General features: G+C 39.4%; 1 protein-coding gene across 10 annotated transcripts in view; it reads right to left on the reverse strand.

Moving 5' to 3' along the window:
* PTK2 (protein tyrosine kinase 2) overlaps positions 1-21,384 on the reverse strand; it is a 189,087-nt gene that overhangs the window by 51,118 nt on the left and 116,585 nt on the right. For all 10 annotated transcript variants that reach the window (XM_074557683.1, XM_074557658.1, XM_074557672.1 and 7 more), the window contains 7 exons: positions 18,466-18,520; positions 14,740-14,880; positions 13,973-14,050; positions 12,877-12,984; positions 11,819-11,936; positions 5,595-5,625; positions 4,818-4,870 (listed from right to left, as the gene is read on the reverse strand). In XM_074557683.1, coding sequence (XP_074413784.1) covers positions 4,818-4,870; positions 5,595-5,625; positions 11,819-11,936; positions 12,877-12,984; positions 13,973-14,050; positions 14,740-14,880; positions 18,466-18,520 — 584 coding nt within the window. The remainder of the gene's footprint in view (positions 1-4,817; positions 4,871-5,594; positions 5,626-11,818; positions 11,937-12,876; positions 12,985-13,972; positions 14,051-14,739; positions 14,881-18,465; positions 18,521-21,384) is intronic.

Below are 21,384 nucleotides of genomic sequence, written 5' to 3' on the forward strand. Positions count from 1 at the left end.
GCAACACTCACATCAGGTTAATAGATTCATTACTTTTTTTCCCCTCTCCTGTTTGTTGTGTTTTACCATTTGGCTTCTCTTCTACAGGAAACCTCCTGAAAGTCTCTTTTACTCACAAACTATACCATAGAGGTTTTGGGTTTTTTTTCATGACAAAATCTCCCTTAAATCAGGCTTACCTCCTTCGAAATAGAGGGTTTTTTAACACTCAAAGTGAAATTTCAGTTGAATGCCATGACTACACTGGCAGCTCCCTCAGGAGGATCTGCCAACAGGATCTGCTCCTAAGCATTAGTTCTCATTTCACTGCCAGATCAGGAGTTAATCACAGTGATTAAAATTTAACAATTTTATGTTACAAATTTGTGATTTTAAAGCAAAATCTGGAAAGTTGCTGAGAAGCTCCTCTTTAAGGGTCTTTCAGGATCCTAAAACCCTTCAGCTCCTATACAGATATTTCCTCCAAGAGATCAAATCCTCCATGAGGCATGCTACTGAATATGTCTAAACCATGGAAGAGAGAGGCAATGGCAAAACCAGAATTATTAGCAATTTCATGATGAACTTAAAAACTGCACCCCTCTGAGTTTAAAATGCTGCCTGTGTTACTGACAGCAGCTGCACCAGCTGGGGAACAGGATAACAAACCAGTTTCTCTTTAATATATTTATTTCCCTCTTAAAGGTTTGTGTCCTGGGGTTTGCTACTCAGGTGCCCTGAACACTTTGCTTTATCAGCTGGAACAGGGACTGTATTTTCAGAGACCTTTTAATTACCTTCACCAAATAAGCTCATACTAAAGCTGCAAAACCAGCACCTGCTTTAAGCAAGACCAACCCTATGGGATATCCTAAAATCCCCTTCAGACACATCCCTTGTGCTGGCTACTGCAGGACAGCTCTCCTCTCCCTTCCTGTCATCTCACTCACAGCTCCCTCCCCACAAAAACATCATTGTACAACAGTACCTGAATATCCAAATGCCAGGATGGACTGCTTGGAGCCTTTAGCTTGAAAAAGACCCTTAAAATCATCTAATCCACCCATTAACCCAGCAGTGCCAAGAACTTGCCAAGACTTGTTCAATCCTCTGCCTGTTCAGTGAAACACATGGGCTTGAAACGTCATTTTCTGTGGCACTGCATGGAAAGCAGTATTTGAGCTAGGATTAAAAAAATTCATGAATTTTCCAGGGTAAAGGAGGCACAGTGATTACCCAAGGGATGCAAAAGCATATTTATTCTTCCTAGTCATATTTACATAAGCAAGGGGCAGAAGAAACCAAAGAACTCAGTGTCAGGAGGAATTCATGTAGAAAGGGAGCAAGCAGCTACTGCTGAACTGATTTCATTTTATGAAAAACTTGTTGTAATATAGAATGGACCAGATAAGTTATTATTTTTGGAAATATGTGTATCTGGAAATACAAGATCACCTTACCAAGGCTAATGTTTGCTATGTAAAAACAAAGCACTGGCCAAAGTAAGTTCCTTTAGACTAGAGCAGAGCATTTTAATAAGGTGTCTCCAAGCCAAACAGTGGAAATACAGTCAATAAAATTAGAGTTAACTGGTGTGCTGCTTCTTACACATTTGATATATTATTTGCACAGAGCAAATAGTTTAGCCTTACCATTTCCTGAGTGAACACCCTTGGCTAAGGACAAAGAACTCTTTTTTTAATGCAGAAGCAGAGGGAGAAGGAGGTAAAAGCTGCAATTCCCTATAAGCTAAAACACTCATTGTTTCTGGTGAATCACAGCGACTCCAGCCAAAACATCAGATGATTATCAAAGAAATCTAAAATCCAACTGATTTGGTTTAGCTTATTTACAGTAATTTATAATCTTACACACACACCAATGTGTTGAGGCATAAAATCATGACACTTTTTAAAAGGAGGGGAATCTGGCAGGCATCTTGGTTACACACAGTGTCCACTGCAAGGAACAGAGAATTTGAGGAATCAAGGTAGACAACACCAGAAGAAAGAGAAGCAGCAATAGACAAGAAGTTTGTGGTGAAACCTGGTTCAGTGACTCGCAGATGCAGCAATTTGCCGCTTTGGATTCCTGAAACCAACTTCATCCCTCACTAGTTTGAAAGGACCTTTATTTACAGGAGGAAAAATAATCAAGAGGATTTACAAACCTTCTATTTTTGTGTGCCTTGGAGTATTGCAGCACTTGGAAAAGACCAAGTTTTCACTTCACTAGACAAGAAATATTCCAAAGTATGTTAGTAAGTACTTAAAAAAGACAAGGTGTCTTTCATTAACAGGTTCCTTTTTAAACTTGCAAAGCTTCAGACAAATACCTGAATAAATCATGTTTCACAGTGGGTTTGGATATTGCTGGTTTATCCCAGTTGTGGTGGGGCACTCACTGTGAAACTTCCCTTTTGAGCTAAGTGTGTTAATACTACAAATGTATATGATTTTGAAATTTTTTTGCTGAATCTCTGTTTTACATTTTTGCTATTTATCTTTAGCATTGGGAGAGGTCTAAACAAAGGGGAGCGGTGTCAGTGAAATCAAACATCAGAGTTAATTCATTATCTAAATCATCAAAGGTGTGGAGCAATTACAGATGTCATTGAGCTACAAAAAAAGGCAGGTTTCTTATCTGAAACCTGGCTCTGAGCCCCTGCAGTGTCAGCAGAGAAAAGCTCCTGTTCTGCAGCCCAGAGCAGCCCCTCTGCTGCCTCTGCCCTGGGCTGGGCTGGTGCCTCCCCTTCCCACTGATGGATGGGATCCATCTGACAGCAGCAGTGACACTTCTCCACATCCACACCAAGCATCACTTCATTTACAGCACCCTGATTCCTTGGGGGATTCAAGAGATTCTTACAGAAAGCAGCTCCTGAGAATAACCCCTGTCATGTGGGTTCATCTCAGCAATCTGCCTCCACTTTAAATTTAATATGATGGCACACTCAGTGCATTTTAACTAACTTTGGGGGGAAAAACACAACAACAACAACAAAGTATTCATGTGCTCTGTGCCATTATGTTACAAGAAGAACAAACCTTTGAGATTTAATATTAAATGCATTGGCTCAAACCATTCCAGCATTTCCAGTGGTTTAAAATGGTATAAAAACCATTAACATGGTACAAAAACAAGCATCAAGCACAATAATTTTATTGTGGAAAGATATAAAACATTCCTACAATACAAGAATAATACCTAATTGGTGTTTTTGGTATTGGCAAGAATGAGGATGATATTTCTGGTTTAATTTGACTGCACTGCTCACAGGAGCCACTCTGCAGTGCCCCTGACATTCACCTGAACAAGCAGCTCACCCCCAGCAGTGCTCTCATTTCCCCCTCATCCACTTTCACGTGAAACCCTCAATGCCAGAGCTGGGGGTAGTACAACTCACTTCCTACACTAATTTCAAAATGCTACTTTAAAAAGAAGTGTTTGTGCTCTGAAACACCTAAGAACTTCAGAAGACACTTAAATTTGCAAAGGCAGAGTGACAGCAAGAAAGGTTCATGAAGTCAGCATTTATTATTGTTTTCATTATTAAAAGTATTACTGGCATGCTCAGAAAATCTGAAGGAGTGAACATCCGAGGCTGCAGACAGCCTTTTTTGTCCTGAAGATTGGCCTTTTTGAGGGTGAGTGGAATAATTACAAAAGCACAGAGCTAATCACTTGAGAAATTCTAACTTTTTTTAACAGCTAAAATGAGCCATACAGGTAAGAATCCAAAGAGAACATGCTGACCATGCTTCATGCCTATTCACCTGATCTAGCATGCTTGCTTGCCAGGCACTGGAGGAAGAAGAGCAGCTATTTGACTCTGAGAGCTGAAGCTGTATTACCCCACTGCAGCTTTTTCCTCATTTTAACTCACATCCTCTCCCCTGTATTCCTGCAGTGTCTATTTGGGTTTCCTACACCAAGCAGTGAATCTCAAATATCTTTTAGAAGTGGGTAAGGGTGGGGAAATGAACCTGAGAAGTAGGAAATTAATTAATTGTCTATGTAGCTTTCCTCCTTATTGTATGAAATATGTTGGGGGTTTGAGTATTTGCCACTAAGAGCTCACATAAATAAATGTAAAAGTGGGGCTGAAGCCTCCCTCTAAGGGAAGGGAAATCCACTGAGTCACAGTATTGGCTCTTCAAGTTTGTGACCAAATACCAGAAACCTATTAAAACATAATATAATCATAATATAAATCTTAATCATATAGATCATACTATAAATAATTTTCGCATTAAAATTCCCTTAATAAACATTATGCATACTGATTTAGAAATACATTTTCTACTAAGACACTACTAAGACTCAATCCTTCAAAATTATTTAAGATTCTGTAACAGGAACATATTCTCTCCGAAGCATAAAACCTCCATGTTAACTTAGAGAATTCTTAGAAACCTATAAAGAACAGAAACAACATGTATTACCTCACATACCCATCCTTCAATTAACTTGTCATTTTCAATAGTAAAAATTAAATGCTTTTATCTAAACAGCTACAGAAAAACAGCTATTAGGTTTCTCCTTTCTGTAAAGCAATGATTAATATTTAATTGCCTGTTTTCCCTTTTCAAAGCTGCTCCCTCACAATTAGCACATACTCAGGTAATTTCAGTTCTAGTCAAGACATTCTACTTCATCCCAAAGTTAAGTGGAAATTCTGACAAGCTTTGCAGTAACTGCACAGATGTGGCTGTTGCATAAAAGTTTCTCTTTAGAGCAGAGCTCCAGTCTGGGGTAGTCAGCAGCCCTGGAAAAGCTTCCTGCACCTCTGCCAGCCCCAGAAATAAACTCAGCTGCTGCCTTTGGATGAGCCTTACCTGACACAGAGACCGTGTGAGACCTCACTCCTTGCTTCTCATTGTTGGCCAGCCTGGAAAACAGAAGTTGGAAGTGCTGAATGCTGGACATTCTCCACAAGCACGGGGAGCTCTCCCAACAGGCACCTACTGTGATGAGCAGGGCTGAGCCACCTCCCCAGGCACAGCACGGGCAGGGAGCAGGCACGGAGGAATCTACCACTGCATCCTGCCTGGGGGAGTGAGAGTGGCTTCTAATCAGCACAAGCAGCCACAGAAACCTGGGCAGTTGGAAGGAAACCACAAAAGCCAAACTGTGCACACTTTTAAGATGTGTGTAACCTGACTGTGCTCATACTTTCTGTGTGATCTGTGGGAAATGGAGTATGAATTGAGTTTCTGTCTGTAAAAAGACTTATCTTGTACTATTTGGAATTCATTTACATGTCAAACATAGAAAACCAATCACATTTAAATGTAGTTATTTATAAATAAACAGTACAAACTATTTAGCATCACTCCTATAATTAAATTTACTGAACCCCAGTCAAGTCTTTTCCAAAACATCCTGCTTTTGTTATTGTCAAATATGGGATACATTAGGCACTTTTTTTCTTTGATTTTCTTTCTGGTATCTTTGTACTTTAATATTACTGCGAGCTTTTTATGCCCTACCTGCTATTTGTCCTGGAATCCAAAAGCAACAATAAAAATTATTGTTATAAAGAAGTTCTGAAAGCATCCCTATTTTTCAAAACTCTTTTTTTAATATATGAGAAAAGAAAGCACAAAACTTACTTTGGTATGGATGGTAAAGCTCTTTCACCTTCTGTGTAAACAAGAAGAAAACAGGATTAAAGCTTTTGCACGTTTTCAAATGACCTCTCTCAAAGTGAAATATATACATGCCTGAAACAATAATCATCACAATCTCTGAGGGAAACTGAGAGAGCTCAAAGAATGTTCTATACATGTATAAACAGCAGCATTATCAACAACTCCTTCTACCCACTCACACAGACCTTTAGGCAAACTCTCATCTGAGGAAACAACGTACACAGAATATAAAAGCTGGTTTTATTCTTAACAAATAACTCCAATAAATCACTTGCAGAAGGTGTGACACTATCTCATCTCTCTGGTAAGAAATGCTTTTCTTTTATCTCCAAGATGTCCTAAGTTCTAACATATAAATAAAACAATTCAATCCAACTTGGATTTCCAAGTAAGACAACTGAAATAAATCATTAAAGCACATATTATCATATTGATTTCACACTGGCTTGAGACTCTACAATAATAATGTTTTGTGTCAGAGAGTAAGTCAGCTTTTTGTACACTACATTCAAATCCTTGCCAGTCTTTCTTTGAAAATGGTAATGTGTGTGAGACCTTGGATGTACCTATTGAAAGGGTTTTTTTCCTACTGGATTTGATGAAACCCTTGGCATTCCTGTGGGGAAGTTACTAATCCTTCAGCAAAACACCTTTTCAGCAGATTGGAGTATGCAGGGAAGGAGAGAAGATGGGTAATAAAGTGTGTTTCACTCTCTAAATCAATGTAGCTAAAGTGACCTGAGAGAACAGCCACACTTGCAGAAAATGGTGACATACAATGTTCAACAAAATAATGCAAATTCTTATTTCTTTTTCACCCATGCTAAAATTTCCAGGACTTACAGGTGTAAACAACAGTCTCACCTTTGTGTATTAAAGGACTGAGCAGAGAAATGCCCAAAAGCTACACTCAACATGGCAAAATACTATTTTTGTTCATTTTTTCTGCTGTCTACAGGTAGAAAAGCAACACTTGGCTCAGCAACATCAGTCCATTCTGATCTGTCTGATGGAGGGTGTTAAAAAGGAGATGCAGAAAAGAAGGGAAACCAGAAGCTGCAATTTCAAAGCTCTGGAGCAGCTCAGCAAAGTGACAAGAACAAGCACCTGGAACTGGGGGGCAGAGGGAGGACAGTAAGATTATATGAGCAGGTGGGAGATAAAGGTACTGTGATATGTTTGGGTAAGTGATACCTTTTGGGAAGGAAACAAAAGGCACAGATCCTCAGAGATAGTGTGGAGTAACAAATATGAGAGCAATGGTGTGGAGGTGCAGCCTGGCAGTAAAAGATTGGGGAACAGGTACCCAAAAAAGAGACTGTAATGGGCACAAGAGGTAAAACCTGGATGAAACTGGGCAGAAGACACCAAGCTGGAAGGAAAAGGCACAGGAGTTCTGCCCACTGCTATGCAAGCCTCCCCAGGGCTGTAAAGAACACTCAAAAGAACTTTAATTTTTACATGACACCTACAGCTGTCAGCATTAGTTGTGAAATCATCCTGGGTTCTGCTTTACACCAATTTATGCTGCTGGTTGTTCCAATGCTGCTCTTAGACTTGGCAGTGGATGTAAGGCTTAGATGGTGCTGATTAATCACACATGTTACTGGTGGAACAGAGTCTTCCTCTGCTTTAAAAGAACTTCACTGAATTGCAGTTACCTTATTATTCTGTGTTTTAAAGTCAAGGTAATGGATGCACAATTAATAAGCAGCTACTCAAAATAATTTTCCTTGCTCTTTAATATGTAGCTCTATTTCATGTTAACTGCATCCTATTCAAACTGCATTCTAAAGATGGAATTTTAATTTCCCCTAAGGCTTCTTTTTGGTAGAGTATCATATTTGGGGACTTCAGAAAGATCAGTGAATGATTTCATTAGACTGGATAGGAATGATTCCATAACACTTGCAGGGCCACAATGCTTCATATGTTCCAGATGCTGAGATCAGATCAGATCTGACTTTTTCCCTCCTCCAACCTCCCAAGAAAGTGAGAAATACCACAGGTGGCAACTGCTAGTGTGTGCTGAAGTCAAACACTACCTATCAAAGAGGATCTAAAGGAGATAAAGAGAGAATCTGACTTTCCACTGTGGTATTAAATTTCCTTAAAGAAGAGAATCTCATTCTGTTTCCACAAGGCTCCACTCCACTTTCTGAACAGTTTCCTATCAGTGCAAAGGTCATAATAAAATGTAATAAATCATAACAAAACAAAATCTTGATTCCATTGTAATAGCAAATCTTTTCTCAGCCTTTTGTGAGATAAGGAGAATGTGAATAGAAGTGGTCTTACACAGTGAGTAGCAGTATGATGTAGTCAATGAGTTTGAAAAACAAGAAAAGAAGTGAAGGAAATGTGAAAGAATTGAAGGGAAAGTGAAGAAAAGGTGAGAATTGAAGCAGTCTGGAAAACTGCGAGGAAAAGTTGGGGATAGACAGAGAAAAGCAGAGACTCTGACCCAAGTGAAAGGAGAATTTACTTCCAGATCCACTGGGAAACCAAGCAGCACACATGGGACCACCATACCCAGAACTGTTCCATATGATCATCCCCCTTTTCACTGAATGTGCTGAATTCCACAGGACATAAGTGGCTTTGTGCTCATTTGCATCAGAGCCAGAGATCTGGACCCTCTGGAGCTGGGAGATGTGGACAAGGCAGGCTCAGCCCTGGGGAGAAGGAAGGAGCACCCACAACTGCCTGGAAGCCACAGCCTGGTGCCTGCAGGGACAACACACCCCACCTGTGTGTGCTGGAGATGTGTCAAGTGCAGGGCTGTAAATGGACAGGGGAAGCTGGAAAAGCAAGTAGATGTTTAAAAAAAAACCACACAAAGGTATCAAAAAACCCTCATACACTCTTAAGTATTAAGAGGTGCCCAGGGGTTGTAGCACTAGGGGGTTGGAACAGATGATTTTTAAAGGTATCAGCAAACCTGAGCTATTCTGTGACTCTTCCATGATTCTATGTCTCCTCCATCACCGGATATAATTAAAGAAAAAGCTAATCAGCATGGAACTCCTGATCCTGCAGACGCCCACAGGCTCTGGATACAAACTGCTCACTTCAGGCACTGGTGCTCATCCTTTTACAGTTTATATCCCAAATAAAATACCAAATATTCATTAGTACCCCTGCAGGTCTGAAGTCAAAATTTCTTACTAACAGCATCCCAGTTTAAGCATATGTTGTTTTTCACAAGTAGAAACCCACAACATTTTTGCCCAATTCTATATTTTTTAAAGAAATGGGAGATGCATGGTTCTGCTGGGCTTTCCACAGGGTTGTCCAGGTCTGAGCAGAGCTCCATGCTGGACACAGCAGAACCCAGGCAGCTCCAGGGCTCCCAGCCTGGGGGAATGGAAATTGTCCTCACCTGACTGAAACTACTGTGAAAGCAAAATCAGTGAGGGGCCAAACTACAGAGGTAACAGTATCCTAAAAATGGGAACACATTATCAATCTGTTAAAATGAAATTCCTGCCCAGGGTAAATCTGGGTGAAAACAAAAAGCATTTAAGTGGAGAACTTCACCAGCTATTTAGATCTGGTATTTTTGAACATTTCCCTGGGCAGCTTATTCCAATGCCTAACCACCCTTTTGGGGAAGAAATTTTCCCAACATCCAATTTAAATCTTCTCTGGAGCAACCTGGGACTGTTTGCTCATGTCTGTAATTTGTTACCTGGAAGAAGAGACCAACCCTCATCCAGCCACAACTTCCTTTCAAGTGGTTGTAGAGAGTGATAAACACCCCACAACCTAAAAGCTGATAATCAGTTCAAGTGTTTATGAATTCTTTAATTTGTGTTCTTGGCCTCTCAGAGGTGTAAGTGTGATAATGAAAATACACATATTAAGTGTAACATTTCCACATGGGTCTAAAGGGACCTGAACATCCAAATATTTACGAAAAATAGAACAAACTGAATGGAAAAATGCCAAATACTGTCCAGGTCTTAAACACTATCAAGTGCTCTCCCCAAATTAAGAAGAACTGGATATCATTAATGGATAGCACGACAGATATCCCAAAACCAGACTCTGTTAGTAATCAAGAAAGACAATTTATGAGGACACCTGCAATAAATGTAAATTTACAACAAAAAGGGGATGGGAAAGCTCAAAAGGAGGATCAAACACATCTGGGGGGATCAAGAGTCGCCCCATGATTTTTTTCTGATGTGTTCTACACATTCAAAGCTCACTGTGGAGGGACCTGGGAATGCAGATCATGATGGGGACTGTTCTCTTATGAAATGTTTAATGAATATGTTGGGTATTGCTATGAACTTCAAAAAAAAAAAAAAAACAAAAAACCCTCAGACAAAAGAAACCCAGAATTTATTTTTAAAGGGGTTTTCTTCATGTATGCATAAAGTGTTCCCACAGTGCTACCTGATGTTCCTGTTCAATCACTGCTCATTTGCTCCACGTTAAAATGTGTTATAAGAATAGCACACAAATAAACCTGCATTCACACCTACCAAAAACCTCACTTAAAACCTCAATTTTCTGTGCAGGGCACAGAAAAATCAGAGATACTGCCCCTCAGAGAGCTCAGTCAGCCTACAAGATGTAGCAGATGCTGCTAAGAAAGTCAGGTAGGAGCAGGACAGGAATTAGAAAGAAAAATTGCAAATAGAACAGGTCAGTTTTGATGGGGCACCACCACCAGTGTGGGAGTGGCAAGAACTGGACAAAGTCCATGTGTGCCCCTAAAGGAAAAGCAGAGACAGAGTCAGAGCCATCCATTAATTCAGGGAAGAGGTCATGTATAGACATGAACAGTTTTTAAAGATCAACTGTGGCTACAATAGGTCTACACTGGTATTAGAAGGAAAGTTTTGGCAGTCAATAACAAGGATTGTGGCAGACCCCAAACCATGATTTCTCAGAAAAGAAGAGGCACAAAAGACCTGCACTCAGGGGCACACACTGGTCTAGAGACATGGAAATCTTGGATTGTGATGCCTCTTTTATTTTTAGAAAATAAACTGTTATTATCTCTGATGCTAGCTTATCCTCTTGGTGTCTGATTTTGGGGCCAATGATTCATCATCATGAAGTTGTGCACCAGGGTGGCTTGAAGAGCTGAGTTTGTGTTGAGGGAAGATTTTAATTTGGGTGGAGATAAGGCTGCACAACTCACACAGCTTCTAACAAAACTGCTTGCGTTGGAGCTAAATGTCACTCACACACACTATGGGTCAGAAATAACAAAAAACATGCAAATTCAAGAATAATTTGAACCATTACCATGCGCTGTCAAAACACTTAAGACCACATTTCTTTATTAGTGAGTGCTCAAGTTTAAGTTTGGGGATTTTTTGAGCCACACACAGGGAGGATGTTATAGACGGAGCTGAATTATGTTAACAACATCACCCCAGGGAAAACCTGTGGCAGAAAAAAGCAAGAATGTGGCTAAAAGAGACTCAGTTTCACATCAGAGAGATGCTGGGATGGTTTGTGTACTTTCCTGTACTACAAACACGGAAGAAGGAAATAATTTATTGCTTTAGAAAGCAGCAAAGTTGGATGAATCCCATGGATAAAGATGAGAACAACATGAAAGAAGAAAATTTCATTCTTAAGCAGCTTTGCTTGCATGATTTTCAATAATTAAAGCTGTCTGAAACTGGAAAAATTCTAATGAAATGTAATCAAATTCTTTCTAAAACAAGGGATACCTGCTCTCACTTCTTGAGAGATGCTACAAAAACAACTGACAGCCACTATAAAATGCATTTCTGCTTTAGTTCTATTTTAGGAGAGAAACTCATGAGACTTCTCAAAGTTTTTATTTTTTAAATGGAGATATGTATCTAGGAAAAAGGCAGAAACTAAAAACTTTCCACTTATACAAATGCATTTTAACCAACCTCACTAAATTTCCCCTTGTATATTGGGAATCATGTTATAAGATAACACACCCTTGTTAGGAGTGCCTTTAATAATTACAATTAATTCTGCCAGTTAAGTTGGAATTAGTGCAAAGAAGTGATTGCTGAATCAGCCTAAATCCTCAGCATTTTTTGATGCAGTGATAATTTACTACCGGCATTTCTCATGGCCCCTCCCTGAAGGAAAAGAGCCTCCAAGTGAGGGTTTTTCTGCCACCTCTGTCTTGCATTCAAAGCAGGATGAGCTGGGAGCAGCTCTGGGGGTGTCCTTACCTTTCTGAGGCCTGATGATGAAGGACTGCGTGGCCCCATTGACCAGGCGGCAGTAGCCGTCGATCAGGTCTGCCATGTTCTCTGCAATGGTTAAGGATGGTGCTGTCACTGTCAGAGGCTACAGAAGGGAAAAAAACAAGGCACCAACAAAGAGGAATTATTGCAGTTGAAGCCACTGAGTGGAACAGCTGTGTCATTGCATCAGAACTTAACACGCGCCTGCAAAGCGTAAACAGAACAATGTGGGTGAGCAGGGAGAGTCCTGCCTGAGCTTTTGGGCAGCGAATTTCAAACAGGAGGTTCAGAAAGCACAGCTGGTAAAACCCTCCACCTAATGTAGTGTTATTTGGGCTTCTGAAGTGTAAACAAGTGGTGAATACAACTGCTATGACTTCCAGAGTTATAATTAAGACAATTCTGAAGAAGTTGGTTATTCCTTAAAGCTCTCACAGGTGGAATCTTTTTCCCCACTCTCTGCAGTATTTGTTCTTTGCCTAAAAAACAGCCCTTTCAATTTCAATAAAGATTATAAGAAAATAAAATATGTACAGTGGAAAAAGAGATGAGAGACATAGAGGCAAGCTATAAAGTTCAATGCCACCAATATGCATCATTCTGTGCACAGACCTGCCACCCTCCCTCAGTCCTGCTCTTCCACTGTTTTCTGGTGCAATGGACCAAGGAAATTATTTGATTTCACTTCCAGCACTGATTCCATGTAATACAAGGGAACAAATTTTCCTTCTTTCATATTTCCTCCTTACATAAATGTGGAATTGCTGTTTCCTCTCCAGGATGCAATACACATGCACAAGCTGCTAATAAATTGCATTTAAGAGCTCCTGTTTTTATATTAAGCTTCTTCTATGAATATCAAAGTCTACAAGCACCAGATGCAAAACATAAAATGTGAGTGAACTTTAAATCTATTTTAAAACCAAATCCTGAAAAAAAGTCCAATATAGAGAAAATCCACATTAGGAGTGTGTTACATCTCACTCCTTGCAAGGAAACACAAAGTAGATAGTTTATCAGCACATATAATATCAATAACATACCTCAGGTGCACCTGCTATCTTTAGCTGCAACATCCCTTTTCTGTCTTTGTCTTCACTGTTTGAATACTGAATGGTTTGCACTTGATTGAAATCTGCTAGATGGGTTGGCTGCAGAAAGAAAACAGAAAAAATTGAGCGGAAAAAAAATCAAAATTACAGCAAAATAGCCTGCCTTGATCCCTGGTGTTGCAAAAGCACCGGGAGACTTCGATCTCCAAATTACACGTGCAGAAATCTGTTCTGTGTTTCCTTCTAGAGTTTCATTGCCACCCACTCCCAACACACACAACATCCAGAGTGGCTGGAAAAGGAACCCAGCTCCACTGTGCCCACAGAGGTCACTGTTGAGCAGTGCCAGGCACGGAACAACCTCTTGGCTGTCAACACAGAAAACTCAACAGGTTCAAACCACAGGGAACCTGCACTGACACATTCCCAGCATCCCTCCAGACTGCTGGAAAAGGTTTGTTCTTAGCTCTGTGCTCCTGATTTCCCCATCTTTTCACTGGTTTTGAATTCATTTCAATAGAAAACAGGACATGGGTTCAGCTTAAGTTGTGATTGTAAAGTTCCCAAACATTTTGCTGAAGGATTTGTCAGGACAGAGCTCCTTGCACCATGGGGGTGCATAGAAAACACTGAAATACAGCTGGAATCAAGGAAAAGGCTGTGAAGGATATGAAGAAAGTAAATAAGCAGTGCCTGCACAGATGAGCTCCCCAACTGGTTAAACAAGCTCTGCACTTACACATTCTTAAGAAAGAGAACAACTCAGAATGATTTGCATTTCATTGGTAAAAAATCCCCACCGATGCTTAAAATTCTGCAAGTGAGCACTTCACTGGGTAGAAAACCCAACAAATTCAGTGCCAAAGCTGACACAGTCCTTGTACCTAAGACCAGAGCCTTTCCTCTGATCCCAAATCACAAATTAATACCTGACTTAGAGCTGTACATGCTGAGAGCTCCCAGCTCTGCTGTGCTTAACCCAGAGATCAGACTGGTCACTCCCCTTTCTGTGACATCCAGTTCACAACAGGTCATGGCTCTTAACACAGTGACTGAGAAAAAACCCACAAACCAGGAGCAGACTTACATTTGCACCCTTGTCTGTCAGGTAACTGATTCCTTCTTCTGGGCCAATTGCCAGCTCCACTGAGATAATCCAGCTTGACTTGGGAGTCAAAGGAGAAAGGGCAGAATTTCAGTAATAAGACATGGCCTTGCTAAGGAACACTATAATCCAATGTGGTAATTACAGATTTTAGTAATTAACATCTAGAACCTTTTTAACTCTTTAAACAAAATTATATTAAAATCAAGTAGTTCTGTAAGTGGCAAACCCCCTCATGACTGGTTTCCTGAGGATCTCTGCTACTCAAACTGCATTTCCATGCATTTTATCTTAGGTCTACATGAGAACTATGAGTTTCCTGTATTTCCTCTTCTTATGAACATTGATATTCAAGTTCTAATTTTTGCTGGAGGCTCATTTTCACAAACTTTCCAAACTTGGGGCCCTTCTTCAAAATTTGCTTGAATAGGTAGAGATTAACAGGTATTAGGTGAAAATTTACTAACAGAAGTTGACATTTCCTTGTGGAAACAGCTGAAAAAGTGCACAAACAAAGCACCTATAAAAACATTTTCTTTTACATACAATTTTTATCCAAGTAATGAATGATTATTTTAGACAGTCAATAGAGAAAGTTCTAAATAAAATCAATAAATACCATTTGTTGCTAATGAAATCTAATTAAATAAAAAAGGATGTAAGCAAAAAATTATTGCAGAACCAAGCAAAAGCAATTGGACTGAAAGCTCCAGAATGGATTCTAATGATTGTCACATTCCTCTACTTACACCAAGAGCACACTTGAAGCATTCCTTGTCAAATCTGTACACTGGAGAGAGGATCTCAAAGAACTTCAAAATACTTTCTTCTCTATTGAGGTTGGCAAATTGTCGAAATGTTTGTTGGATTAACTTCCGTAGTGTTTTGGCCTGTGTATTAAAACATTTGGAGAATAATTATTTCAAATCTACCAGCTGAGGGATATTTTACGAGTTTTGGTCACTTAGTAGTACAAACAGTGTCTTTATCAATGAAATGCAGACAATTCTCAAGGAATAAAAAAAAGCTTCCAAATGTAAGCAGCAGTTCTGCCTTTTGACTTCTGCTTAGGATCAAGATTATTTCTGCTATATCATAGAGAGGATATTTAATAACATTTTAAATAAGTTAAAATAGAAGACCACATGTTTACCCTTCCAGGAATATTTGTTCTAAGTTCCTCATTTCTCTCAACTTCTGAACTGTGTCCCACCACAAAAAAAACCCCAGAATAATTTATACCTTCATATGATCTTTTAAATCAAAACCACCATTCTGTCTCTTACCTGGCAATAACAAACCAGCTGTAGCTGTATCTTAATCTCTGCACACAATAACTTAGACTATCCATAATAAAGTGGATTCTTTCAGTCTGATAATAAGCAAAAAAACCCTTCAATATAAATAGATGAAATTTAAATAGTAGACTGAATGCAAAAAGTAAACCAGACTTTTAAACTAAACTATATTAATTATGTTGTCTAGCACTTTATTACCAGTTTTCAGGGTACAAATACCCAGCACAAAGGATAGCTAAAGTAACACTTAAAAAAATGAATTACCTGCCTGTACATAATTGTACATATAATACATATAATCCCTTTAAGGCAGACACTCATGAAAATAAAAATAAAAACAGGGCCTGAGAAGCAGTATTTCTAAGATGCCCCCAATCTGAACAAACCATCAAGAATTGTGAATAAAAACATCTGTCTAAAGTGACTGAATAGCCTTAAAAAAATCCAGTTCTAATTCATCTTCCAACTACCAACAACGACAGAAAGCAAAACCACAGAAAGCAAAACCACGCTTATCTTTGCAATATGTCAAGGTTAAGACAGGAATTGCCACTGTTCCTCCATGCAAACATATCTGAATGTCCCATTTCAACAGCAGTAAAACTCTTTATTCTCCCACTCTGCCTGTTAACAGCCCCAGGCACTACACAAATACCAACTTCCTTTAGTCGTTAGCACTTCCAGGCAGATTAGACACTCATTTTTAGAAAGCCTTTACAGAACGTTCAGAAGTCAAAATAGCCAGAAATGTTTCTGTGGGGTGTTTAGGAGTTACTCCAGTAGCAGTAATCCTAGGGTGTTGCATATTCACAAAATGATCAGTTTTGCAATAATGCATACACATCAAATTAAAAAAGAAATCTGTAATTTGGTGTAATTTCAAATTCTTTTGTCAATTTAGCAGAGCCAACTCTCAGGTGGATCATTAAGGAGGCTGCAGAGCCCTTGCCAGTCAGGAAATTCCCTCGGGCACCCAGAGCTGCCTCAGGCTTTGTAAGGACTCAGACACTCCACGCTGCACCTCCCTGGTATCTTTATTTTTACAGAGAAAACAAACTCCAAGGCAAGTGCAAACCTCAGCCTTAGCTTATCACTGGCAAATACAAGGAGCAAGACACAACAAAATAAAGAAACATTTGCCAGCTCAAGGTGTCCCAAATATTTCAGCCACTCAGCTGATTAAAGATTCTGCCCAGGGATTGTTTTCCTGACCAATTCCAGCATCACATTTCCTGCCAGGAATACTGGCATATGTTATCTGGCTCTTTTCAGTCCACCAAGAAGAATTGGTCACTTTAAATTTTAACATCATGAGCAAGGTGTAAAGATAGACAGTCCATTAGAGTCACAGGCTGGTTTGGGTTGGAAGGGACTTTAAGAAGTCCATCATGTTCCACCTTCTTACCATGGGCAGGGACCCCTTCCACTGTCCCAGGTTGCTCCAAGCCCCATCCAGCCTGGCCTTGGACACTTCCAGGGATGGGGCAGCCACAGCTTCTCTGGGCAACTGTGCCAGGGCCTCAGCACCCTCGGAGGGAAGAATTTCCTCCCAATATCCCATCCAGCCCCAGCCCCGTCAGTGTGAAGCATTCCCTGTGTCCTGTCACTCCATTTCTTGTCCCAAGTCCCTGCCCAGCTCTCTGCCAGCCCCTTTAGGCACTGGAAGGAGCTTTCAGGTTTCCTCAGGTTTTTTCTCTTCTCCAGGCTGAACAGCCCCCAAAACCACAACTTTTCCATAACAGAAGCATCTATCAGAAATATCTCCAAATAGCAACTTCAAGCAAAATACACTGAAAACTTGATCTTAAAAGTATTTCTAAGAGCCATTGTTTTGTTCCCTCTCTCTGTTCATTCAAAGCAGAGAGAATTGAAAGAAATAATAATTTTATATTTCACAGCTATTGGGAACCCTCCTTTTCCTGCCAGTTCAAATTCCCTGGTTTTCACAAAGTGGAAGAGCAATTCAGGATTTAAATCCTGTACTACTTTGAATAGGGATTTAAATTTCATTGAAAAGCAGACACATTTCTCCTTCCCTTGTTTTTTTTCTTCATATGTCCAACATTTTTCTTCATTTCTTTATAAAGTTCCAACTCAGCTTCACCTTCTGGCAACTCTTGCTACTTCTTTCTGCTATTCTCCCCACTTCAGGATTTCCAAAGTGCAGTTTTCTTGGTCAGTCAGTTTTCTGGCTCCATAATATTATTTTTGAGACAGTTATTCATACTTTTACGTCTGGAGCCTTTCACCACAATTTTTCCCGTTAGCAGAAAATACAGTTTCAGATAATTGCTTAAATTAAAATGCAGAGGGGATTACTTAAATCCACTTGACTTCATTAGCTTCTGATTTTCAAAAGTCTTTTGAAACAAAACCTTGTCATGACAGACCTTTTGTGTTTACCCATTTAAATTACAATGCAGATTCTTTCCAAATCTCAAGTTGAATTCTATTATTTCTATAAAGCTCCACTGCTCACCAAAACCAGCTCCAAAATAGCAATTTATGATTTATACTTTCATGTATGAATTGTAAGAGACATTTTACCAGGACATTCATATTGAGGTGGCTATAAATGTAAAATACTTGGTGACCATTCTTAATCCCCCTTTTCAACACACTTGAGACAAATTTGCATTTTTTACTCTGAGAACATATGGACTTCAATGGCAGTGAGATTCAAGGAACGTTTATAGTCTTAGCTAGGATTAACCTAAGCAGAAATTACTGGAAATCTTCCTTGAATAAGTTGGATACAGTCTTGAGCAAGGAAGGCATCAAGTTTATCAAGTTCCCAGTAAAATATTCTTTTTACTACCATGTTTCCTCCCTCTTTCTCCAGAAGTCTCATTTTTCTTTTAAGGAAGGGGGAAAAAAAAGGTATTTGACCCAAGAGGCTGCAAGGACTTGTTTTGCACTTTTACCCCCAAGGTTTGAGAGGCAGAGCTGTGCCCCTCTCACAGCAGCTCAGCAAGGCTGGGTGAATCACTTTATCCTTGTCCTGCCAGATGCATGGCTGGGATTCATATCCCACCAATCCTATGGACAGACTGGATGTGTTTTCACAAAGCAAAACTGCACAGCAATTCCCTTAGGACTGTACAGTGAAAACTATAATGCCATTTTCAGATTTCTGACACTTTACAGAAGTACAGGATTGATTGGGACGGTAATTACCTTCACTGAATCTAGCAAACTCTTCGGGAAAAACCGTCTCAAACCAACATCTTTCCTAAAAGAGAAAATACACACACCATTAATACCAAAAACATTGTGCAGTATCACATTTCTCTTTCCAAGATGGTGCTTTGGGTCTGTTTGTTGTTTTGTTTTTAACTAGCATATATGATTACTAAACCATTTACCCAACAATGTCCTTGAAAACTTCAGAGTAACAAACAGACTACCAATAAAATTCTAACTAGAGTCACTCCAACATCAAATGCGGCACAGCAGCATCTTCTAGTTTAAACCGCAAAGGATATTGAGGATATTGTTGAAATTGTAGAAATATTGTTATATTCCTACTATTATTTAACCAGGTACCTGTGTGGAAAGTCTGTTATTTGAAATGGTGGCTTGAGCACAGAGTTTTGAGAATAAAAACTGGTACTTGTACATTTTTTAATAATTGCAAACATTTAGAAAAAATATTCTTAGAGCATGTAGTTAGGTGAGAGGGAACAACATGGAAGTTGAATGCCCTGATAAACCTCTATTAGAATGGAGCAGAAGATAAAAAAAGAATTCCAGAATGGTTTGGTTTGAAGGGACCCCAATGACCATCCAGCTGGCAGGGACATGTTTCACTAGACCAGGTTGCTCAGAGCCCCAGCTTGGCCTAAGGAATCCAAGAATCCATAAATCCATCATGATATCACCTCACAAAGTCTGCTGAGTGCAATTCCATTACTGTTTTACCCTTTGAAACACTCTAATTAAGGGGTTGCTTAAATTTCTACTATTATTTTTTCCTCATACTAACCAAATTAAAATTACTAACTTTTTCTTGCAAGCAGTCTCACTTTTTGCCACTGTAAATCAGGTGGCTGTGAGCTCAGAATTTGCAAACTGAATTTATCACGCCTACATTCACACCTATAATTTGGGTTGTAGCCCTGGTTTGAACACCAGAGCCAGTATATATGTCTATGCTCTGATGTTATGTCTGACATGTGTTTGTGTCACTACTACTGAACATCAGCTTCAAAAAAAGGTGCTTGAGAAGTTGCCAATGACATTAGTGCAGAAGACACCACTGAACAACCAAGTGTAAAAAACTCACATGTAAAAAAGGAAAAATAAGAGAAAAATATAAATAGGAAAAGGATTTATGGCTCAAAGGTGTTATTGACTTTTTTCCTTTAAATTTAGGACATTACAATCTCTTTCAAACATTCTTATCTGCTTCTGGAACAAGTATGAAAGTGAGCTTTCCATGAGTGCATGCTTTGAACATCACAGAAATACATCTGGAATTCTTACACTTGGCAAAGCAAGGAGAAGCTGTTAGCAGGCAGAGATATTCAGGATTTATTTACTGCTACCTAGGAGCACAAGAACAAAGCCAACACTAAAGTCAATATAAAAAGCTCACTCAGAAGAATAAACCAGGGTATTTTTAAAACTCTCTGAAGATGAGTAGCAAACAATTTCATACTAAAAACATCCTCAAGCAGGAGAAGCAGAATGTTCATGTCCAGCACTGGCATCTGTGCAATGACAGTAAGCTGCAGGATTATAAAACTTCATAAATGTTAATTCCTTCCATACATTTCTTCTCAAATGCAAATGACACTTGGTTTATCATCCCGCACAGTTAAATGAATCTAGCACACTATTACCATCTAAATAATATGCAAAGACATTTTGACAGGGATATATTAGTTTAACATTAAGCATTTCAGAGAGAGTTGGTGCTTCTGAAATGAAGCACCTCCCATCACCCTGGTATCCCTGATTTTAACAGTCCTGCAGCACAGGGAGGCTGCCACTGCCTCATTTGATTCATTACCAGGACAAGCTGAGCAGCCTTTTGTACAGATCTGGGTGCAACAAACTGAGAAGAAATTCTTATGCAGAGTAAAACAGAGCACAACTCTTAACAAAACTTGTTAATAAAGCATTTCCTGTATTTAGCTGAGACAGCAAATTTATTTACTGGAGGAGAATTTACCAAAAAGAGCCACACAGATTCAATGCCCTGGCCAGCAACAACTTATGGATACCTATAAATAAGAGAATAAACCCTGGAAATTGGAACATACAAACAGTTTTACACACACAACCCTACAAACTCCTTCCCAGCTGTGCTGTGTGGGGGTGGGATGGCCAACAAGGGAGACACCAGCTCAGGGCTCTGGATGAAGGATTCAGCCATCTGGTTTCTGATTGCCAACACAAGATAACCAGCACTGGTCATGCAGTTCTACTGTAGCTTTGTACTTAACCTATTCTACCCCAGCCTACTCATGGGCTTAAATCTGAATTCAATTTTTAATGTACAAACTTCAATTGGATTAATAAAACACCAACTACAGATAGGTGATAGTGCTTGTCTTACAATGATAAGCAGCTTTAAGCAGCATGTATCATGTATTTTTTACCTCAATTCAAGTTACAACAAAAAAAAGTAACACTAGATTAACATAATAGACTTGAACATGCCCTTTACCAAATTGTGGCTGCACCTGTTCCTTCCTACAGCTCCCATTTCTGTACTTGTAATTATCCCTGTTCTCACTAACAGGCTTCACACTTATTAGGAAGAAATTCTTCTTTCACTCCATGAAGGCCCAACTATGAAAGGCTACTTAACAATTTGATCCCATCTACCATTTCCCATCCAGATCTGTTCTCATATGACAATCTGATCAAAGACAAGTAGACATGAAATAGAAATCTGACAAAGGCAGCCAAGGAGCAATCACCCCCAATGCAAAAAAGGGCCATTTAAAAATTGCTCTCAGCTGGTTAAGTGCCTCATGATGTACTAAAACCAGCAATCCCCCCACAAAAACACCAAAAAGCATCACTTGAGCAATAAATATTACTTGTGCAGTTCAACATTTATGGGCTATTAAGGTGATAAGATCA

The sequence above is a fragment of the Zonotrichia albicollis genome, chromosome 1 (assembly GCF_047830755.1).
Source record: "Zonotrichia albicollis isolate bZonAlb1 chromosome 1, bZonAlb1.hap1, whole genome shotgun sequence".
NCBI lineage: Eukaryota > Metazoa > Chordata > Aves > Passeriformes > Passerellidae > Zonotrichia > Zonotrichia albicollis.